The 20,216-nt window shown below is 42.9% G+C and overlaps 1 protein-coding gene across 9 annotated transcripts in view; it reads right to left on the bottom strand.

Annotated features, from left to right (window-relative positions):
* MGAT5 (alpha-1,6-mannosylglycoprotein 6-beta-N-acetylglucosaminyltransferase) overlaps window positions 1–20,216 on the bottom strand; it is a 325,037-nt gene that overhangs the window by 184,307 nt on the left and 120,514 nt on the right. For 6 of the 9 annotated variants that reach the window (XM_074399900.1, XM_039479867.2, XM_039479866.2 and 3 more), the window contains one exon: window positions 13,816–14,198. In XM_074399900.1, the coding sequence (XP_074256001.1) occupies window positions 13,816–14,056 (241 nt within the window). In that variant the 5' untranslated portion in view covers window positions 14,057–14,198. The remainder of the gene's footprint in view (window positions 1–13,815; window positions 14,199–20,216) is intronic. The other 3 variants (XM_039479865.2, XM_074399903.1, XM_074399899.1) reach the window with 1 other exon arrangement.

The raw sequence follows: 20,216 nt of genomic DNA, 5'->3' as shown, positions 1-20,216 counted from the left end.
AATGAGGGCTTGCCTCAGGACAGCCTAATTCTCCAATGCCTCAATGGTACCAATCAGAAGTTAAGGATCTGAGTAGAAAAAAGAAACCAAGGGTGAAGTTCAGAGTTTTTCATCTCTAACACAGTGGTTAAAAGCCTGACTTTGGAGCCAGAATCTCTAGGTTTGAGTAATAGCTCTGCACCCGTTTCCTTATCTGTAAAAGAGTGACATGAACAATGCTTCAGCTTTGGGGTTGTCAAGAGGACTTAATGAGTTAATATTTAGAAAATGTTTTGAAAACCAGCTGGCACATAATAAGAACTGCATATATAAGTAAAATAAAATATATAAGTAAATAAATATATAAGTAAAATAAAACCTTTTAAATATATAAGTAAAATAAAACCTTTCACTGGAAAATGTTCTCATCCTTCCCAAAGAAATCTCTCCTCAGGTGATGCAAAGCTTTATTGCTTTATCCAAGGGGTCATGAGAGCACTCTCCTCTGGGGTCTGCAGTCCCACGGTCAGCATGACTCAGTCTGTCACAGGCACATCATCAGTTGGCATAGACAGCGGGAGTCAGTCACCTGTTCTGTAACTGAGTCTAATTCATCAACTGGCTCTCCAGAGTTCTGAAAAGTGCCAGAGGCCAGCCACGCAGAAGGGGGCAGTCGTGCCAGCGAGAAGTGGCAATGTTCGGTATAAAGAAATATTCCTCAGATATAAAAGATCAATCTCCCCCGTTTATAGCCTCTTTGCCTAGAGCCTGTGTCATCAGCCAACTAGGATGTGAATAGAATCTAGAATAGCATTTAACCATCACCGGTAATTGCAGTTGGCCAAGCACAGAAGCCTTGGCCCTCTAGTGTAACTTAACTCAGGATTTCTCAACCTTCTAATTCTTTGTTGTGATAACTGTCCTTGCACTGTAGGATGTTTAGCAGCATCCCTGGTCTCTACTCCCTGAATGACTGCAGCCATTCTCCAGGTGTGACAATCAAAAATGTTTCCACACATTGCCAAATATCCTGTGGAGGGACAAAACTGCCCTGATTTGAGAACCAGTGAATTCAATTAGGTGCATTCTCTTAAACCTGCATTGCCCATTGCCCCTCTGTGGAGGTATCAAGAGAGAACTGTGATAGAGGGGTTATAGGACAGAAAATGCCAGAGTGAGAAAGGCCCGCTGAATGAACCTGCATCATGTGTGACTTCCATTCCCTGGACTGCTACAAACACAATGGAAAGATGCAGGGAGGGAAGTCTGACTTCCTCCCTGTGGGAGAGCTAACAGAACATGAGCCAATGCTGACGGACTCTCAAGAGACTATTGAACATAGTCCTCAATCCATAGTTACTGGTGACAGTCATTAGTGGACCACACTCTACGTAGGATAAAAAGTTGTCATACTTACAATTAAGAAGACATTCATTCTCCCTCAGTTCAAATTACAGTGACCATTAAATATGTCTGACCTACTATCTCTTGTTGACCCCATCTGCCAAAGATTGACCTTCTGTGACTGTGGGACATGGAATGGATAAGGGGATTCACGATGATGAGGAGGGATCACCATCATCTCGGCAACCCCAATATTACCTTCTCCACTTACTGAACCTTTTTATATGCCAGGCAGTGTGCTGAGCACTTTACATGAACTAATTCATTAGATCCTACCAAGACAATCTGAGAAGCTTGTGATCATCCCTCTGCCTGTCTTACAAATGAATAAATCACAGCACAGAAAGGCTACATAATTTACCAGAGGTGATTACAGACCCAGGACTCAAACCCAGTCTCGTTCCAGGGCCGAAGGCTCTTAGCCACCATGCTTCACTGCCTCTTAAGAACAACAATGGACCTGCCCACCAGCAAGCATCTCTGATATGCTCCTCCTGAATCTACTTGTTAGGTAATAACCTCTGGGATTTTCCCATGCATTTGTGGGAAAACATATACCCACCACTCTTAAGACTCACTCATGTCCCTGTCCTGTGTCTACCTGACACAGTATCACTAAACATCCACCAGTTGACACTGGAGACTACCAAATACATCAAGTGATCCAAGATTTTTTTAAAAATTAAGAATCCTTCTAGATCTTCTGCCTTAAGATGAAGACGTAATATAAGGCTACTAAAAACCTTAAATACTTCAGGCACTTTACCTGGGTAGGCATGTTTTCTCTCCCAATATGAAAGAAAAAAGTTCATTTTCAATTCCAGCAGCTATCTGAGTCACCATTTCAAAGCAGCCAACCCAAGATTAAGGATGTTGTTAATAAAACGCACAGGACAGAGATGATGCCAAGCTCTCTGTATCATTATACAGCACTTGGCACATTAGGTATGTATTATGTAAGTGAACAAATAAATGAGTGAAACAAACTACAGTACTCCCACAAATAAGGCTAAATAAATTAAACCTTTCCAGGCAATGAAATTATTTTTGCATCTTTGTCTTTTACTGTTAAACCTCCAAAAACTATTAACAGCTTTATCACAATTTTCAAGAAATAACAGTCCAGCACAGTGGCTCACACCTGTAATCTCAGCACTTTGGGGGGCCAAGGCAGGTGGATCATGAGGTCAAGAAATCGAGACCATCCTGGCCAACATGGTGAGGCCCTGTCTCTACTAAAAATACAGAAATTAGCTGGGTATAGTGGTGCGTGCCTGTAGTCCTAGCTACTCAGAAAGCTGAGGGAGGAGAATCACTTGAACCTGGGAGGTGGAGGTTTCAGTGAGCTGAGATTACACCACAGCACTCCAGCCCGGGTAGAGCCAGAGCGATACTCCATCTCAAAAAATAAAATAAAGAAATAATAGTACTTTTGTTTGTGTTTTAACCTTAATGGTAACCCTTTTTATTCAATCAACTGTACAAAGAATTTCTATAGTTTAATAAAAATGAGAGAAAAATATTTCTCCAAATTCCAGTGTATTTAATATTTTTCACTGCGTTTTATAGCTATTATGGCCATAAAACGTGTCCTCAGCAAGATTATCATTTTCAATTACTAATGAACTTTTAAAATTTTGTTTGTGCTTCAAAGCCTTCACCAAAAAAAAATGAATCCCAACATTACTACCACAATTCTGCATTTCTAAAAGTTACTGTACGTGATGATGATGAGATCAAAGTAGTTGAAAACACTTAAAATGTCTCCCTGGGGAAAGTAGGCTTTGGTTTCTATCATGCTGGCATTCTTTGATAAATGGTAAGGTCGATTAAACCGCATTGGAACAGGTTATTTGACAGCTTCTATTAAGTTTTCATTTCTAGGAAGCCATGGCATTAACGCGTCAGAAGCAGCTGGAAGGGGCTAAGAGACATATCCTTGAGCAGGACAGCCAAGGAGCTATAACTGCTAATCACACTTTTCTCCATCTCTGGAATCCGAGGAGATGCGGGTAGAAAGGAGGGTCCTGCTGGTGGAGTAAGATTTATAGATCTATCGGCTAACACTCTGAGACTGGGTGTAAACCTTCATTTTCCAGATAATCAAAATCAATTGATATTTGAGGAATCACCAAAAATGCCCATGCTTAGGCGTTATGCTGTCCACTACCCCTTTTTTCCTGGAACATTCTTCTATAGCAATGGTTCTCAGCCTTGCTGTGCATCACACTCACTTTGTGCATTCAGAGTTACCAGGTTGCATCTTAAAATGCACTAAATCCTGATCTGCAGAGTCTGTCAAGGATCGGGGCACAGCCAACATTGAGATCTACTGTGAAGGTGCAGCCGCCATGATACTATGGCACAGAAACAACCATGCAATGAGCAAGGTCTTACAACTGAACTGCCAAAAATAATTTACATCTGTGCCTGCTCCTAAATCAAATCCCTTTTCAGCATGGCTGCCCGAGAGGCAGAGCGTGCACGACAGAGCCACAGAGCAGCTTCACTTGCTGCTCTGGAGAAACCGGAAAAGACAGGGCATTAATGAGAAAGGAAGGTGTTAATGAAAAAAGAATTAACCTCAACCTCTTATTTCCATTGACTGTCAGGAATGTCAAGTTTCATCAATTATGTATTTTAAAATTAATTTTAGAGTGACCTTTCCAAAGATAATATAGTTTCAGTAATGACCCAAATATAGTCTATTTATTATGCATAAGGACATTCAAAGCAGTGCTATTAATAAAATAGTGTTGTTACAGATAAGAACTGGAAATTACCCAAACACACAACAAAAAGATTAAATTACATTGAGCCATTCGTAAGATAGAATAAATCACTAGACTATAAACTTAGGAAGGGCAGAGACCAAATCTGCTTGTCATCTCTGTTTACGGCCACCAGCTATTAATATCAGGAGTTCAATAAATATTTGTTAAGTGGATGGATAAAAAAGGGAAAGTGTACAGTCATCAAAAATACCTAATGGCATAAGAAAATGCACTATCTTAATTTTAAAAAGCATACATACATGTAAATACACATATACACATGTGTGTGTATCACATTTTTTTAAAAAAGGAACTAAAGTGAAATCAAAATTTTATCTGCTAAGATCTGTACTTAGATGTAAGGAGTATATTTATTCTTTATGTTTTCTCCATACTTCCTCATATGCTCTAATTTTACATAAAAATTCACATTATTTTCAAAAGCACAAAGACATTGCTATTTTAAATATATATATAGTACAATGAATGGTGCTTTTAGAGATAATGCCATCAGTACCCTAAAGTCATGTAAAGCAACACTCAACAGAAACATCTTGGTGACCCTTATTGCCTTATCTCGTTTGAATTTTAAAGCCACATGTTGGATAATTTGCCTGCTCCTGAACTGAGGAATGTGGCTTCCACCCTGTGGCTGTCCCAGGCAGCAGATTCTGGACACGAAAGGACATGAAACAATCATCACCAAAGTCAAAGAGCAGCTCAGATGCTCAGTAACATTGACTAGCCTTCTCTTCTGGATTAGAACTACAGATTTAAGCTGTCACCAGAACATGTACCCAGAAGTGACTGTTTTTCCTGAGGTGTTGCAGAGGGTGTCATTACTATGAGGGAACTTTCCATGCATCAGAATCTGGTAAAAGATCGTTTCTTGGCCTGTTGATGATAGTAAGTGCTTTACGGAATCTGTAAACATTCAGAATAGAGTTCTTAGGCTATTCTCTGAATTTTCCTAACACATAGCCAGCTGCATGGAATAGGACCCAAGAATTTTAGCCCTTTTTATAGAAAAGATAAGGAATCAGAGAAGTGCTGAGAGGTCGAGCCTATTGTCATCCACTGTCTCCCATCTGACACCAGGGCTCATATCTTCCTGCAGGGCTGCACACTACTCCTTCCTGCTCACTGTACCATGCCAGAAACACTACCACCACCAATGCCTTGGTTAGATAAAAGGTGAACTTGACCACACCCAGCTTACTTTACAGCCCACAAAGGAAAGCTGTATCTTTTGAACAGGACAATGACAACCACATCTCCTAGTTTAGGAGGGTGTGGCAAGCCTCCCCTCTTCTGAAGCAGAGTGCATTTCCTCTTATGCCTGTTCAGGCTCCACCCCTGTAAATGCTAAGAACAGCTACGTAAACAGGTTGCTGAATGAAGCCTTGTGTTCAAATGCATGAACAATGTCAGATCTACATGAACAGTTATAGCTGGGTGGTAACAGATGCAGGTACATTCAGGCCAGAGTTAGTGATAATAGCAAAGAATGTACTTTAATAATCTAAGTGCTGGTTGGGCACAGCGGCTTACTGTAATCCCCACCCTCTGAGAGACTGAGATGGGAGGATCACTTGAGGCCCAGAGTTTGAGACCAGCCTGGGCAATACAGTGAGATTCCATCTTTACAAAAAAAGCCTTTCTTTGTTGTTTGTTTTAAATTAGCCCAGAGTGGTGGCACGTGCCTATAGTCCCAGCTACTCTGGAGGCTGAGGTGGGCATATGGCTTAAGTCTGAGAGGCAGAGGTTCTAAGAGTCATGATTAAACTATTGCACTTCAGCATGTGTGACAGACCAAGACTACCCCCAAAAAATAAAAATAAAACAGAACAAACAAAAATAATCTCAGTCAATCTAAGTGCCTTAATAAACTTTGTCATTTGTAATTCTTACAATAAGCCTAAGAGGTAAACTGATACTATATTGTCTGTTTTACAGAAGAGGAAGTGAGCTTTAAGATGGTTGGTGACTTGTTCAAGGTCACGCATTGGAAAGGAACACAACGTGTTCCACCCTCACAACAGAAACACTCTCTAACTACTTTCCAGAATAAACAATGGTTCCCATGTCAGGATTATGTATAATAGCTACTTGGAGCCTCTTGGATGCAGAGCCCATAGGGAATTTCATCTCATTTCCTGCTTCACTAAAAACATTACTGTGATTTTCAAATGAGTCCCAGCTGTAACTGTACCACAGAGCATCACAGAGTTCTGCCAGGAGCTGCTGCTATTCATTCATGGCTCCTACTATGTGCCAGGCAAAAGGTACTAAGCTCTGAGGCACAGCGGGGAACAAAAAGGACCAAAGTCCATACTGTTTCAGGACTTACATTGTAAGTGGGAGAGATACATGATCAGCTCATACAACAAATACATGATGCTAAGTAGCTTGCTACAAAGAATGAGAATCACAGTGGGCTTGGGCCCTGTTATGAAGGAGGGAAGGCTAACTTCTCTGAAATAGAATGGAATGGGCATGGCTGTGTTCTAAGAAACTTTATTTTTACAAACAAAGAAGGAAAAGAGGAAGAGGTAGGAGAAAGAGAGCAAATGCAGAGGCTCAGAGACAGGTGAATGCTCAGCCACCACCCAGCAGTCTTGTCCTAGAAGACAGCTGCAGTGCCTTAGTAGACTTGAGAGGGTTCAGAGCTTTTTGGGTGTACACAGCAGCATGAGGCCTGGCCAAGCACTTATGACAGCAAAAGAGCACCAGGACAGAGTTGGGAAGAAGCAGAAGGTCATGGAAAGCTATGGGCACCAGGTAAGACAAGGGGCATTCTAAGCCTTATCGTCTGAACATGACAATGACAATCACACTGAGATTGAGACTCCAACCCCACACATGTGCATGCAATCCCTCCTCAACCCAGAGGTGAAGTAGTGGTGCTGCATGAAAGGAAAGGTCATAATGACTGAGGAGTAGAAGAGCGAGCCCCTTATTCTGAGTTTACTCCTCCTTTGTAAAACATGGTCTTCCTCAGACCTCCTGACTGGCCTGGGCGTGCTTGTGAACTTGGTCTGGCTTTGATGAGGATAGTGGGTGGGCTGGACACTACCACAAGATAGCTGGAAAAGTCCCAAGCCACAGAGAGGCCCATTTTTAGGTTCCAAGCTTTTTAAAGCAGAAAGCCCTTTCTTTAATCACACCAGCCACATCACTGTAGACTAACTGAAGCCTTCTCAGACACACCAAACAGCCCAGCTGTTTTTTTCCCTTCCAGTTTCACTCCAAAAACAGTGTACTTCCCTCAAGGGCAGGGAATTTCTACTTCGGCAACAGTGGTTTTCCACATTGCCCCACAACAGTCCCAGCCCTCCCCTCGCCTGCCAAAAAAAAAAAGAAAAAGAAAAACAGTTCCTTGACCATATTTCCATATTTGTAGGAACAGAAACACAAAAGAAAAAGGTGAAAAAACTAAAACTAAAAAAACCCTTTACATGCTCGTTTCTTTAATGAAATTCAACCTGTTTTTATTTCTTTTTCACAAGAGAGGTAGAAGGAAACATTTGTAAAAGCTCTCATCTGAATCTCAGAATGTTGTCTGAATCTGCAACACAGGGCAGCTGCTACCCTTTCAGAGCAATCTGTGGCAGCCCTAAATGGTGTTAACATCTTAGGCATAGCATCCCAAGCCAATGAGGGCCAATCAGAAGCCCAAAGCAGTTACCTCTCCACTGCCCCCCAATCAGCAACTGAAACTCCTATACTGGTTCTCCCATCTCCAATACGTGTCTCCTTAAGGAAATAACAACTTCCTTCCTCCCACAGAGAAAGCAGTGAACTATAGGGTGAGGCCGAGGTCTGGTTTACGTCTAAGAACATCCATATTGATACCAGAAGCCGCAGCCTACAGGGTTCTGCATGAACTGCCGGCTTCTCCCTGCCTCAACACCTTCCATGCCACTGCTTGCTCACTTTATTCTAGCTACAGTGGCCTCCCTTCTGCCCCAGAGTGCAGCTGCTGGCCTTAGGGCCTGGCACACACCATGCCTTTTCCCTGGTACGCTCTGCCTCCCTCTCTTTTCCCACTGTACCTGGCTGTTCCTTGGTGTCATTCTGGTTAAAAGACACCTCCAGAGACAGGTGACCTTCCAGGGGAAAGTAGCCCCTCAGATATTTTAAATCCTATCCCCATTTTTCTTCCTGGAATGTACTGCTATCTGACTCTCTCTTGTTTATTATTTCTTCCTTCCAAAGAGAATAAAGCATCTATGAGAGCGGAGCCTTTGTCCATCTTTCTCTCCACTGTATGTACAAAACGTAGGGAATATTCCAGCCAATGACACACATTTCCTGAAGTACCAGGCTTGAAACACAGAAGCCTAAGGTCCAGTCTAGGACTAAGTAGCTCAGGGAACTAGGAGACAGGCAGAAGGTAGGTAAAGAAGAACAGGCATGCAGAACCTGGAGGTCAAGGAGGAATCAGGCAGCAGGCAAAGGGGATGTGGGTTAGCGGTGGGCAGAGAAGCTGGGAGCCCACAGCTGCTTGAGCCTGGGCTGGCAGCTTTTCTAGGGCAATGCCCCAGCCCAGAGAAGCCAGTGTTAACAAGGTGTGGATGGACCATGAGGGGAAATGTCACCTCGCCTCAGGTTTCTATTACTTTTCATTAGAGAACACAAGTGGACCAGGTTTGTCCTTTTAGATAAGAGGTGACCACTAGGGATCAGAATTTGGGTCAGGCTGTTGGAGACAGAGATCAATTCACCTCAAAAACAAGAACAGCATTGATTCGGGTGAGTGGCACCATCCGTGACACAATTACCGAGTCATCACTGGCAGGCATGGCCCCTGCCACAGTGGCTGGGAGATGCAGATGGGGCTGACCTGTGGAGGGCTCTGGCTCTATACATGGCTGGGAGGCAAAAGCCAACACATTCCTCTCTGGACTGACGGAGTAATACACAGAAAAGCCCTCCACACTGTAAAAACAAATACACTGAATGTTCCACGCGGGCTGCCCAGGAGATCTTCTGGGTATCGCTTTGGAGTTACCAAATCCCAAAAGAAGTTCAGAAGTCAAATCACCAAAACAAGGATGGATTGGGTCAGGGAAGAAGATACTCTTCAAGTTCTGCTATTGTTTGAGTACTAGTCACAAGTCACACTAACAGCCAACAAGCACACAGTATCAGGCACCTGACACACAGCACCTCACTCAAGTGTCGTAGTCCTTGGTGAGAAGCACTGACACCCACATTAAACAGTTTAGTGCTTCTAGGGCCTAAGCCACGGAGAGAGGATGCGGCAAAGCCAAACCAGTTGGCTCCAAAACCCACTACAACTCGACCTGTCACTTAGAAGCAGCATTTCCAGAGGCCAGAGAAATGCTGCATTTACATGTGCACCTTATGAAGATGGCATGAGCGAATCCAAACAGGTATGAAAGAGACTTGAGACACACACATACACACAAAATCCAGTAGATAGAGACACTCACCCAGAGACCATCTAGGTCAGAGATTGATAAACATTTTTGGTAAAGAACCAGACAGTAAATATTTAGGCTTTGCAGTCTCTATGGCAACTACTCAACTCTGCCGCTACAGTGCAAAAGCAGCCATAGACAGCATATAATCAAATGGGCATGGCTTTATTTACAAACACAGGTACCAAGGAAGACTTGGCCCATAGGCCATGGTTTGCTGGCTCTGCCTTAGACCATGGGAGTCCTGGGAAGTAGTTGAATCAATAAGGACTTTGAACAGGTGAGTATTAGAATAACTTATAGTGACTGCTGATTGATGGATTCAGAATGTTTCAGATGTTTTATGAAATAAATACTGGAATTACCGTGTTTCTCTGTTATTGCAATTGTTACAAACAAATGGGAGTGGAGGTGTTCCAATAAAACTATTTACACAGTCAGACAAAGGTCTGAATTGGCACATAGGTCACAGTTTACCGAACCCTGCTGCCCTGAAATCTCTAACCAGAATTTTTTTTTTTTTTTTTGAGATGGAGTTTCGCTCTTGTTAGCCAGGCTGGAGTGCAATGGAGCATACTCGGCTCACCGCAACCTCCGCGCCTCCTGGGTTCAGGCAATTCTCCTGCCTCAGCCTCCTGAGTAGCTGGGATTACAGGCACGCACCACCATGCCCAGCTAATTTTCGTATTTTTAGTAGAGACGGGGTTTCACCATGTTGACCAGGATGGTCTCGATCTCTTGACCTCGTGATCCACCCGCCTCGGCCTCCCAAAGCGCTGGGATTACAGGCTTGAGCCACCGCGCCTGGCCTCTAACCAGAAATTCTAATAAATCAACAATCATCTAAAATTAGCTACTACAATCCTTCAAATACCTACCGTAGACCCATTTATACTGAGAGCCTCTGATTATACCAATATGGGGATGAGAGAAAGAAGGAATTTTTTCCTTCTTTTAGCTGGATTCATTCAAACGAGATACAAATCCCAGCCATACCGGATCAACTCTTCACTCTTTTGAAGCAGATATGCAGGCAGTGCACTGTACACAGGCTGCATTTATCGCAGAAAAAGAGACTGCAAACTAATGGCCCATGCATCCCCATCACTGTTCTGCCAGCCCAGTTATACCACTGAGAATCCTACAGTCTCTGCACCACCATGTGACATTAACTGCTAGAGCTGCCTGCATGTCACACAATGTTACTGATACTGACAGATTCCAGGAAGAGCATATGTCATCAGAATGGCTCTCCAGCTTTCTAGGACTGGCCCTGGACTATACCAATCCGTAGTACAATCCTCTCACTCAATCCAACTTTTTGGTGCCAGAACTGGAAACCAGGGGGAAGACTAGGCTTTTAAGTTTAAAATAACTGAAACCAGGCTGGACACAGTGGCTCCCAGCACTTTGGGAGGCCAAGGCAGGCGGATCACCTGAAGTCAGGAGTTCAAGACCAGCCTGGCCAAAATGGTGAAACCCCCATCTCTACTAAAAATACAAAAATTCGTCAGTCATGGCAGTGTACATCTGTAATCTCAGCTACTAGGTAGGCCGACACAAGAATCGCTTGAACCCAGGTGGTGGAAGTTGCAGTGAGCCAAGATTGCACCAGCCTGGGCAACAAAGCAAGACTCCATCTCCGAAAAAAATAAAAATAAAAATAAATAAAAAACCTAAAACTAGTTATCTGCTTGTGAACATCCTTAACCAGATGGTGTCAGATAGCATTTGTGGTTTCCACTCTTAGTACAGTAGTTCTCCAAGGTGGCAAGAAGGGGACAATTATCACACATCTAGAGACATTTTGACTGTTACAACTAGGGAGATATTACTGGCATCTAGTGCATGCAGACCCTAGAGATGCTGCTAAAATCCTACCACACACAAACAGCTACCACAATCAAGATCTATTTAGACCAAAATGTGAACACCACCAAATGAGACACCCTGTCTTACTAGTAGGATCTCACCATGTGATAATCCTAAATACCTCAAGCACATATATTTAAATCCAATTAAATTCCAGAAACTCAACTCCAAAAACCACTTTGAGATGTTAAGTTGATTAGATGAAAGAGAAAACTAGCAGTTTGAGTTAGAGTTGCTGATGTGACCTGTTTGTTTCTTTGTTGTTTTTGAGAAAAAGACAAATTATTTTGCTAAGGTTCATCTATGAAAGGAGCAAGTGGGAATAATAATATCTACAGTTTCTTTGAGATGCAAAGTCCTATGATTATAGGCATATAAGGTGGCTGAAATTCTAACAGCTTATTCTGGGATTTTTGGTAACTTAAAAAATAATATTTCTGTGAGGCTGAAAAGCTAAGACCATATTATTGTCCTTTAAAATGAGGGTACACATTCCCTAAGAGATTTTCAGCAGTACACAAGAAATAAAAGCAGCCAAAACAACTGGATAAATTGAAAGCCTATACATTTGCTATTTGTGGGGCTTCTTGCCCATGAAAAGGTTTGACAGACTGAGAGAAACAGGAGAAAATTACCACTGAGCTATACCTTTTCCCCTTCAAAGCTGTAACATCAAATGCAAACAACCGGAAACTAAAACAGCATCTGTGTTACCTGCTATGTCATATACATTGGTAACACTAATGTTGACAATCAGCTTTATTTTCTGTTGGTATATCTAAACCACAGAGGAAGTGTGAATCAATGAGCAATTTTAAAATGCAACTTTAGAAAAAACTACCTAGCTGTTTTTCAGTGTAAGCTCCCACAGTACAGTCTCATTTTTTAAATCCATCAGTTCACAAAAGGTAACATTTTATTTAGATATATTAAAAGCCAATGCCTACATACACTTTTAATAGATTAAAAGAAGAGAATGTGATTATTTACATAGTAAGAATCGGAAAAAAATGTCTACAATGTTCCTTAAAAGCAAGCATCTTTTAATAAATAAATAAATAAATAAATAAATATATATATATATATATATACACACACACACACACACACACACACACAAGTGTATAAAATTTTACATACTTTTTTAAAAAACAAGGTTTTTTTTCCCCTTTTGGAAAGAAAAAACTGCATGTGTAACTGAGTATGATTTCCTGTGCTTGAACTCAACCTGCACTGAACTGTTGCTGTACATTTTTGGGAATCATGATTCGAACTCTGCATACTTCAGGGTACCTTCCTTGAGTGGGTCACAAAACAGGGCTCCATTTTCTCCACCTCACCCAACCCCATTCTTGTATCCCATCTATACTATCATGGAGACCACTTCAGTGAGGCCACCAAAACCTCAATTCAATGATCAGACTCTGTCACTGACAACAGGTCATCTTCTACAGACCAGGTCTGCTCTGCAAAAACAGCATGATCTAAATTCCATTTGCAGTTTTTGTGTTCGAAGTATTCGTGTGTACATATATTTTTGTGTGTGTATATGTAAAATATCAGAAAAATATACACTGAAATGTTAATTGTGGTTATCGCCTGGAGTAGACTTTTTTCTTTTTTTGCTTGTCTATAGCTTCCAACTTTTTCTATATTAAGCATAAAAGAAAAGTTGCATTCCATGTGTATTTTTTTTTTGCTCTGTATGATTTTAAAAAGCATCCTGAAAAAAATTCTTTTAAAGAAAGGCAACACATACACAAAGATTCCTTTCAAAGAGAATGCAAGTAGAAACAAGGGCAAGAAGAAGAGCAATACAGTCTCAAGAAGCCAAAGGTTAAAACTCACCAGCATGCAAGAGCCAGTGTCCTATTTATCAGCTGGAGGGAGGCACACAATTGGCTCTACGATTACTGGCTTCCACAGAACATTCCTCCCTATCTTCATCACCTCACCCCTACCAGTCTTAATTAAGTTTTGTTTAGGGAAAGATAAGGAGAATATTTTTCAGCATTCCCTGAACTCACTCCTACATGAGATTACGTGGTTCCAGAAATGTGTTCAGGGAGATGGAGCTAGCTGCAAATACAATCAACAGAACCCTAACTATACTAACCCATTGATTCCAGGGGAAAGTGTCTCTGCATACACCAGCTCAGAGCACCCAAAATGGCATTGCTTTAATTTTCTAAAGGTGCTCCTCTGTGTGCAATTCACTGCTTCTGAAGACAGTGGCAAAGGACACTTGGTCCATGACAAGACCATGTCTGGGAGCTTCTGGGGCCATTTCAAGGCCAAGGCACACATTAATGGAGCGGTCCCACTAGTGCAGTGCTTACCATAAGCTGTCATGACTCCAGCGTATGGCCCATCCACCACATTCCTGTTTTCTTCTGCCAGAGCCTTAATGTACCTTTTGCTGAGGTCCAGGATCTGCTCACGCAGCATGGAGCTGCTTTCAGGCTGAGTTCGCTGCTGGATGGTAAAGTGCAGAAGCATCATACCCCAAATGAAGCCAAAAGTCACCAGGAAAAAGCCCAGCTTCTGAGAGGACAACTTCCACGGAGTAAAGAGAGCCATTGCTCTCCAGCAACTTCACCTGTCCTTGGCTCTTAACGCATAGAAGATAGACACAAATTCATGGTGTAAGTTGAGTGTGAGAGTCTGCTGGTCTCACTCTGGCTCCTGTGTCAGCCGACTTCCTCTCCTCTCTTCCATTCTGCTGTGAAGGAGAAGAACGATTAGCAAAGTGGGCACAGCACAATCTAGCAAAATAAACCAGAAGCCATGTTTCCACTTGAATAGCTCTAAATAAAATGTCAACTCTTCAATTTGCTGGTTCAGTATCATACGATTCGGGATCTCTAAGCTGAGGGGAAATCTGGCTAGGCAACAAGAAGCTAAGCAAATACGCAGGGGGAAGTGTGTGTCTGCGTGTGTTAACAGGTGTGGTGGGGCTGTTCCAGCTTGGACCAAATGCAAAACAGGAAGTTTGTTTTGCAAGGTGGGCAGGAGACAGAAAGATAGTTCACTGAACGTCAGCAACAACTCAAGCCGAGGGTGGAGTTATATCACTTTCAGGCACTTTTGTGTGCTTGTAACTTAAGCTTACAAAGTCAGGATTATGTGCTTCTGGCAAGGACTAGAGCATGCAACTGGTGAGGTGAGCAAGAAAGCGGATGCCCCCTCGGGGTAACTAGACAAGAAACAGGTAGATTGCCCCATCTTATTTGAGCACGGCCAGCTTTCATTAACAGTGTTTAGAGACAGATGGCTCCCTCGGGGCCACCAGGCAGCCTCTCTCGGTGCACCAGCACAGAGAAGACGTGCCAGAGGAACAAGCAGTGGTATTGCTGTCCCAGCTACATCAGGGAAAGCTACACCCCACTGCTCACTTGCATGCTGCAGCACAAGAAATGTGGAACACCTGGCAGGCAGAATTTCTGTGGTTCTCACTTTCACTCCCACCATGAGGCAAAACGAGACATTAAAAGGCAGAGTAGTTTCAATATTAATGCAGCCAGATCCTATCTAATACTAGCACAAATCCGGCCACCCTTCTCAATCAGGCTTCCCAACAAGTAGGACCTGAGCATAGGTTTCAAATAGTTACCAGTATGTCCACCCTTTCTAGCCTGAGTCCTAGACCCAATACCAGTCAGCTTACAAATAGCGCCATTTTCTAAGTGCCATTCAAGGGAGAGGCTGAGCAATGATTCCGATCCCTTATAAGGAACTAACCCAGGATGTACTTCAGAGTGTACATATATGCTTCAGCCAAAGGATTCTTTGCAAGCAGCCCCAAAGAAAATGGTAGCAGGATTTTGAAGCAATTAGCTTTCAGAGTCTTGGATCACTGTTGGTCTGCCTCTTACTGTTTTCCCCTTGCCTATCAACAGAGTAACCAGTAGTTGGTAGTACTACTATTAATGAAAATAAATTATAAATTCTAGCTATGTCCCAGACATTATGATAAACATTCTTTAGTGGCTTCGCTCACTGAATCCTGATAGAAGTCCTATATGGTAAGAAGTATGAATATTATCATCTCTGTTTTATGAGAAACAGGAGAAAATAAAGGCAAAAGGTGATTAACTTGGTAAAGGTCAGCCAGCTATGCAGCAGAGGATTGATCATCTAGGCATGGGCCAGGGGTTATTAAACCATGCCCCACCTTCCCTTCCGCATCCTCACTCCCCCAAAGGCCTGTTTGTATATGGCAGAGAATGGTTTTTGTATGCTTAATGGGTCATGAAAAGCAATAAATATGTAACAGTTACCCTACGTAGCCCACAAAGCCTAAAATATTTACTATCTAACATAACAGAAAAGGTTTACCAACCTCTCAATTCTAGACCAGTGGTTCTCCAATTGTGGTCCCAAGCTAAGTAACGGCAGCATCATCAGTGAAAAATGCCAATTCTCAGGCCCCACCCACACCCACTGAATCAGCAACTCTGGAGCTGTGTGAAAGCCTGTACTTTAACAAGACTCCAGGTGATTCTGATGCACACTCAAGTTTCAGAGCCCCTGACCAGGCAGCCTGATTCCAGACCCATACATTCCACCACTATTCAACACCACCACAATGCCCAATACAATGATGCTCAAACTCTGTCCCGTACTACTTTATAACACAAGTTCCTCTGCCCCATCACACCCCACTCTCCCGTGACATACCTGCTGCTCTGTTCATCACCATAAACCCTGCACATTCTTCCTGAGGTGCTTCCCGGTCTTTACTAGGCTGCTCCTCCCACCCAGCTGGCGCATGAGTGCTCTCTATTATGCTGACAATCAAACCCAGCCTGTCTGCCAGGCCCCAGCTCTTCCCACCTGCCTCAGACCACTTTCCCCAGGGCTCCAGCCTGCAGGGCTCCTTTCCTAGTCTTACAACACTTCTGACAATGGAATACTATTCAACCAGAAAAAAAGAAAAATCCTATCTTTTGCAGCAACATGAATAAAACTGGAGAACATTATGTTAAATGACGTAATCCGGGAACAGAAAGGCAAATACTGTACAATCTCACATGCAGAAGCTAAAAAGTTGGTATCCTAGGAGATAACAGCACAGGTTACTAGGGGATGGGGAGGAAAAGAGGGTGGATGAGGAGGGAGTGGTCAATGGGTGACGAGAGCAGGAGTCAGTTCTGGTGTTCTATTGCACAGCAAGGTGACTATGGTTAATAATAATGTATATTTCTAAAAGAAACAATTTTAAATGTTCTCACCACAAAAGTAACTAGTTGGGGGTGATGGGCATGCTGACTATCCTACTTTGATCACTTCACAATGCATACACGTATTGAAACTCACATTGCACTCCATTATTATGTATAATTGTACCAAATATGTTTTAAAAATTGTAAAGGGGAAATAAAGGCGTATCATGAGTTAAAAATACCTATCTACCTTGGATTGTCTAAAGTTTCTACATGGGACTCTGTGACATCCTTTAGGGAACCCCCTCACCACAAACACACCTTCTCAGAGACAGACACTGACCACAGTGGCACAATAAAGTATCTGCTAAGTGAATATGTTGCCTAGGGCACTACAGCACTTTATTCAGTCCTTCTAACTTCAGGCCGAACAGCACCTGCCCTCTTTCCTTCCTCCACTCCTCCTCCCAGTCTAATGAGCATGGGCTGCCATCAGGCCCTGGCGACTGAACAGTGAACAAGACGGAGTTTCCACCCCATGGGTCTGACACTGTGAAAGCCACACTGCTAACTAGGTGCTGCACCTAGCTCCTCAGGAATTGGCTTCCCCGCCCCCCCACCCCGGCTTTGGATAACCCATATTCATTACTTAATTTTACCCCAGGGCTGAAGGAATTTTCCTAGGGCAAACAAATGAGGTGCTGTATCAAAAAAGATGATTTTATTTCACTATTTTAGCAAAGAACCCCAATCACTGGCAGGAATTAGCTGTCCACTTTCAGACAGGAAAACCCACTCTACTTCCTCAATTAACCCTACTCAATAGGCTGCTCAAGCTGTGGCATCAAAACAAAGAAAACATCAAGGGCCAGGAACCGAACGATGGCTTCCTTAGAAGGTAGAAGCTTTCTCCTCCACCCTTGCCTTGGAGAGGGGGTCAGACCCACCCAGATGTTGTACTAGATGGATAAAGAGATGGCCAAAAAAACTCAGCCTAGGTAAAATTATTCCAGTTCAGAGACATGCAAATTTGAAGTGAAAATCCCTAGCTATGAGGAGTTCAAAGTACAGTTCTGATTAGTGAGGGCCCAGATTTTAAGTGACTATAGAACTGCCAGGAAACGTCTCTTCTCCAGTGGTACTTACAGCTTGAAATAATAGAAACTATATTCGCGTATACATAGCACCCATAAAGAATTACAGTAGAATTCATCTCTACAATTCCTATTAAGACAACAGAACTTAAGACTTTTCAAAAGCATTATTCAAGAGACACCCCTATCTCTCACAGTCACAGGTAGACAATGAAGAGGGTAATGACCAGCCATCCTCACAGAGAGTCTTGGTGCCACCAAATGACAATGAGGATCATCAGGAATGACCAGACAATTAACAGGGAAGCCCTAGACTAACAGTGATCAAGAAGCTGTTGCTGGAGCTAAGAAGACGCTTGCCTCCAGACCTTCTAACAGCTGAGTCCTCTAGGTAAGGGCATCCAATGGGCACAGTGGGAGTATACAGTAGATATCAGAAGACCTTGTTGCCAACCAGATTAATGACAGCTCAACGCCATGACCTCATCAATTCACCTCCAGAGAAAAACGCGTGCACCAAGTCACTTGGCAGAATTTACCACCTCAACATGCATTCCTCCACCCCCACCCTCCTACTTCTTAAAAGAGTAACAATCATCTCATTCCTTTCCACTCACTCCTCAACACAACTAAATCATCTTCTACCTTTCTAAAGATGGTCAGAAATCTCTGGCAAAGAAATGTGTCAATTCTCTTGCTTTTAAAAAAAACAAAAAACAGAAAACAAAAAACACATGAAAAGATGCTCAACATCATCAGTCATTAGAGGAAATGCAAATCAAAACCACAATGAGATACCAACTTCACAGTCATAAGGGCATACAGATAAGAACAAGTGTTGGTGAAGATGTGGAGAAACTGGAATCATCATCTACCACTGGTGGGAATGTAAAATGGCACAGCCAGTGTGGAAAATAATCTGGCAGTTCCTTAAATGGTTAAATGGTTAAACATGGAGTTACCATATGGCCCAAACAATTCTGCTTCTAGGAATTCTCCCAAGAGAAACGAAAATATGTGTCTACACAAAAACTTGTACATGAAAGTACTCAGCAGCAGTATCCATACTCAGCAGCACTACTCAGCAGCATTATCAATAATAAACAAAAGTGAAACCAGCCCAATGTGTATGGATAATGGATAAACTGAGGAAATGGATACACAAAACTGGCATATCCATGCAATTAAATATTATCTGGCTATAAAAAGGAATGACCTGATTATTCTACACACAGATGAATCTTAAGAACATTATGCTAAGCGAAAAAAGTCACAAAGGACCCCATGTTACATGATTCCATTTACATTAAATTTCTAGAATAGGCAAATCTGCAAAGACAGAAAATATTTTAGTAATTGCTTAGAGCTGGGGTATGGAGAATGGAGGAAATGAAAGGTTAATAGGTAAGGTTTCTAGGGTTTTTCTAGGGTGTAACGAAAAGGCTCTAAAATTGTGTTGATGGAAGCGTAATTCTGGGGACATACTAAAAGCCATGGAGTTGTATACTTTTAAATGGGAGGATGGTATATGTGTATCATATATCAAAAAAAAAGCTTTTTTTAAAAAAAATGCAAGTCCACCTCTAAAGCTGTGGGGAGGAGGAGGAGTTCTGCTTAGAGCAGGCAGATGAGTCCTCATTGGCCCAGCACAGCCATCCCCAGGCTAAGCCAGCACTAAGGGCTGCCCATGGGCCTAGCAACAGAAGGAAATCACAACGATCTATTTCTAGTTCACCACACCCGACTGCTCTTATAATCTCTGGATCAACCTCGAAGGGCCCCCTTCAGAAGGCTCCTGGCCCACCTTGTCTGGCAAATGCCAATGTCTCAGCTCATCTGAGAACACTGAGCAGCAACCCACTTCCAATGGAGTGAGAACCAGACCAATGGGGCAGTTCCTCCAGGTCAGGCGTCCCCAGACTACGGCCCACAGGCCACATGCGGCCCCCTGAGGCCATTTATCCGCCCCCCCCACCCCGCACTTCAGGAAGGGGCACCTCTTTCATTGGTGGTCAGTGAGAGGAGCACGGTATGTGGCGGCCCTCCAACGGTCTGAGGGACACCAACTGGCCCCCTGTGTAAAAAATTTGGGGACGCCTGCTCCAGGTGGCCATCCAACATCCCTGCAGGCCCTGTTTCTTACACAAGGGTCTGCCTACTTAGAGGATAAACAAAGGCAGAAATACCCATCCCTTCAGAAGCAAGGCTAGCTCCAGGCAGAGATTCAGTCTCTTCCAATAGTCCCACAGGACAATTCCATCACAGCTCCACGGTGCCACATTCACATGGGACAGTGCAGCTCTAACTTAATGGTTCCCAGACCTCTTCTGTCCTCACTGTGTACCACCTGAGCTATTTCATATTCACCTTTAAATGGTGGCTAGGGGCCTATCTTTAGCTTCATCCTGTGCAGTAACCTTCAAGAAATCCTAAGTCTGCTGTCTCCACCCAATTTCTTTGGAAAATCCTACTCACATCTCC

This window comes from Saimiri boliviensis, chromosome 5 (assembly GCF_048565385.1).
Source record: "Saimiri boliviensis isolate mSaiBol1 chromosome 5, mSaiBol1.pri, whole genome shotgun sequence".
Classification (NCBI taxonomy): Eukaryota; Metazoa; Chordata; class Mammalia; order Primates; family Cebidae; genus Saimiri; species Saimiri boliviensis.
The sequence above is the reverse complement of the archived record's forward strand: the minus strand, read 5'-3'. Positions and strand labels throughout refer to the sequence as shown.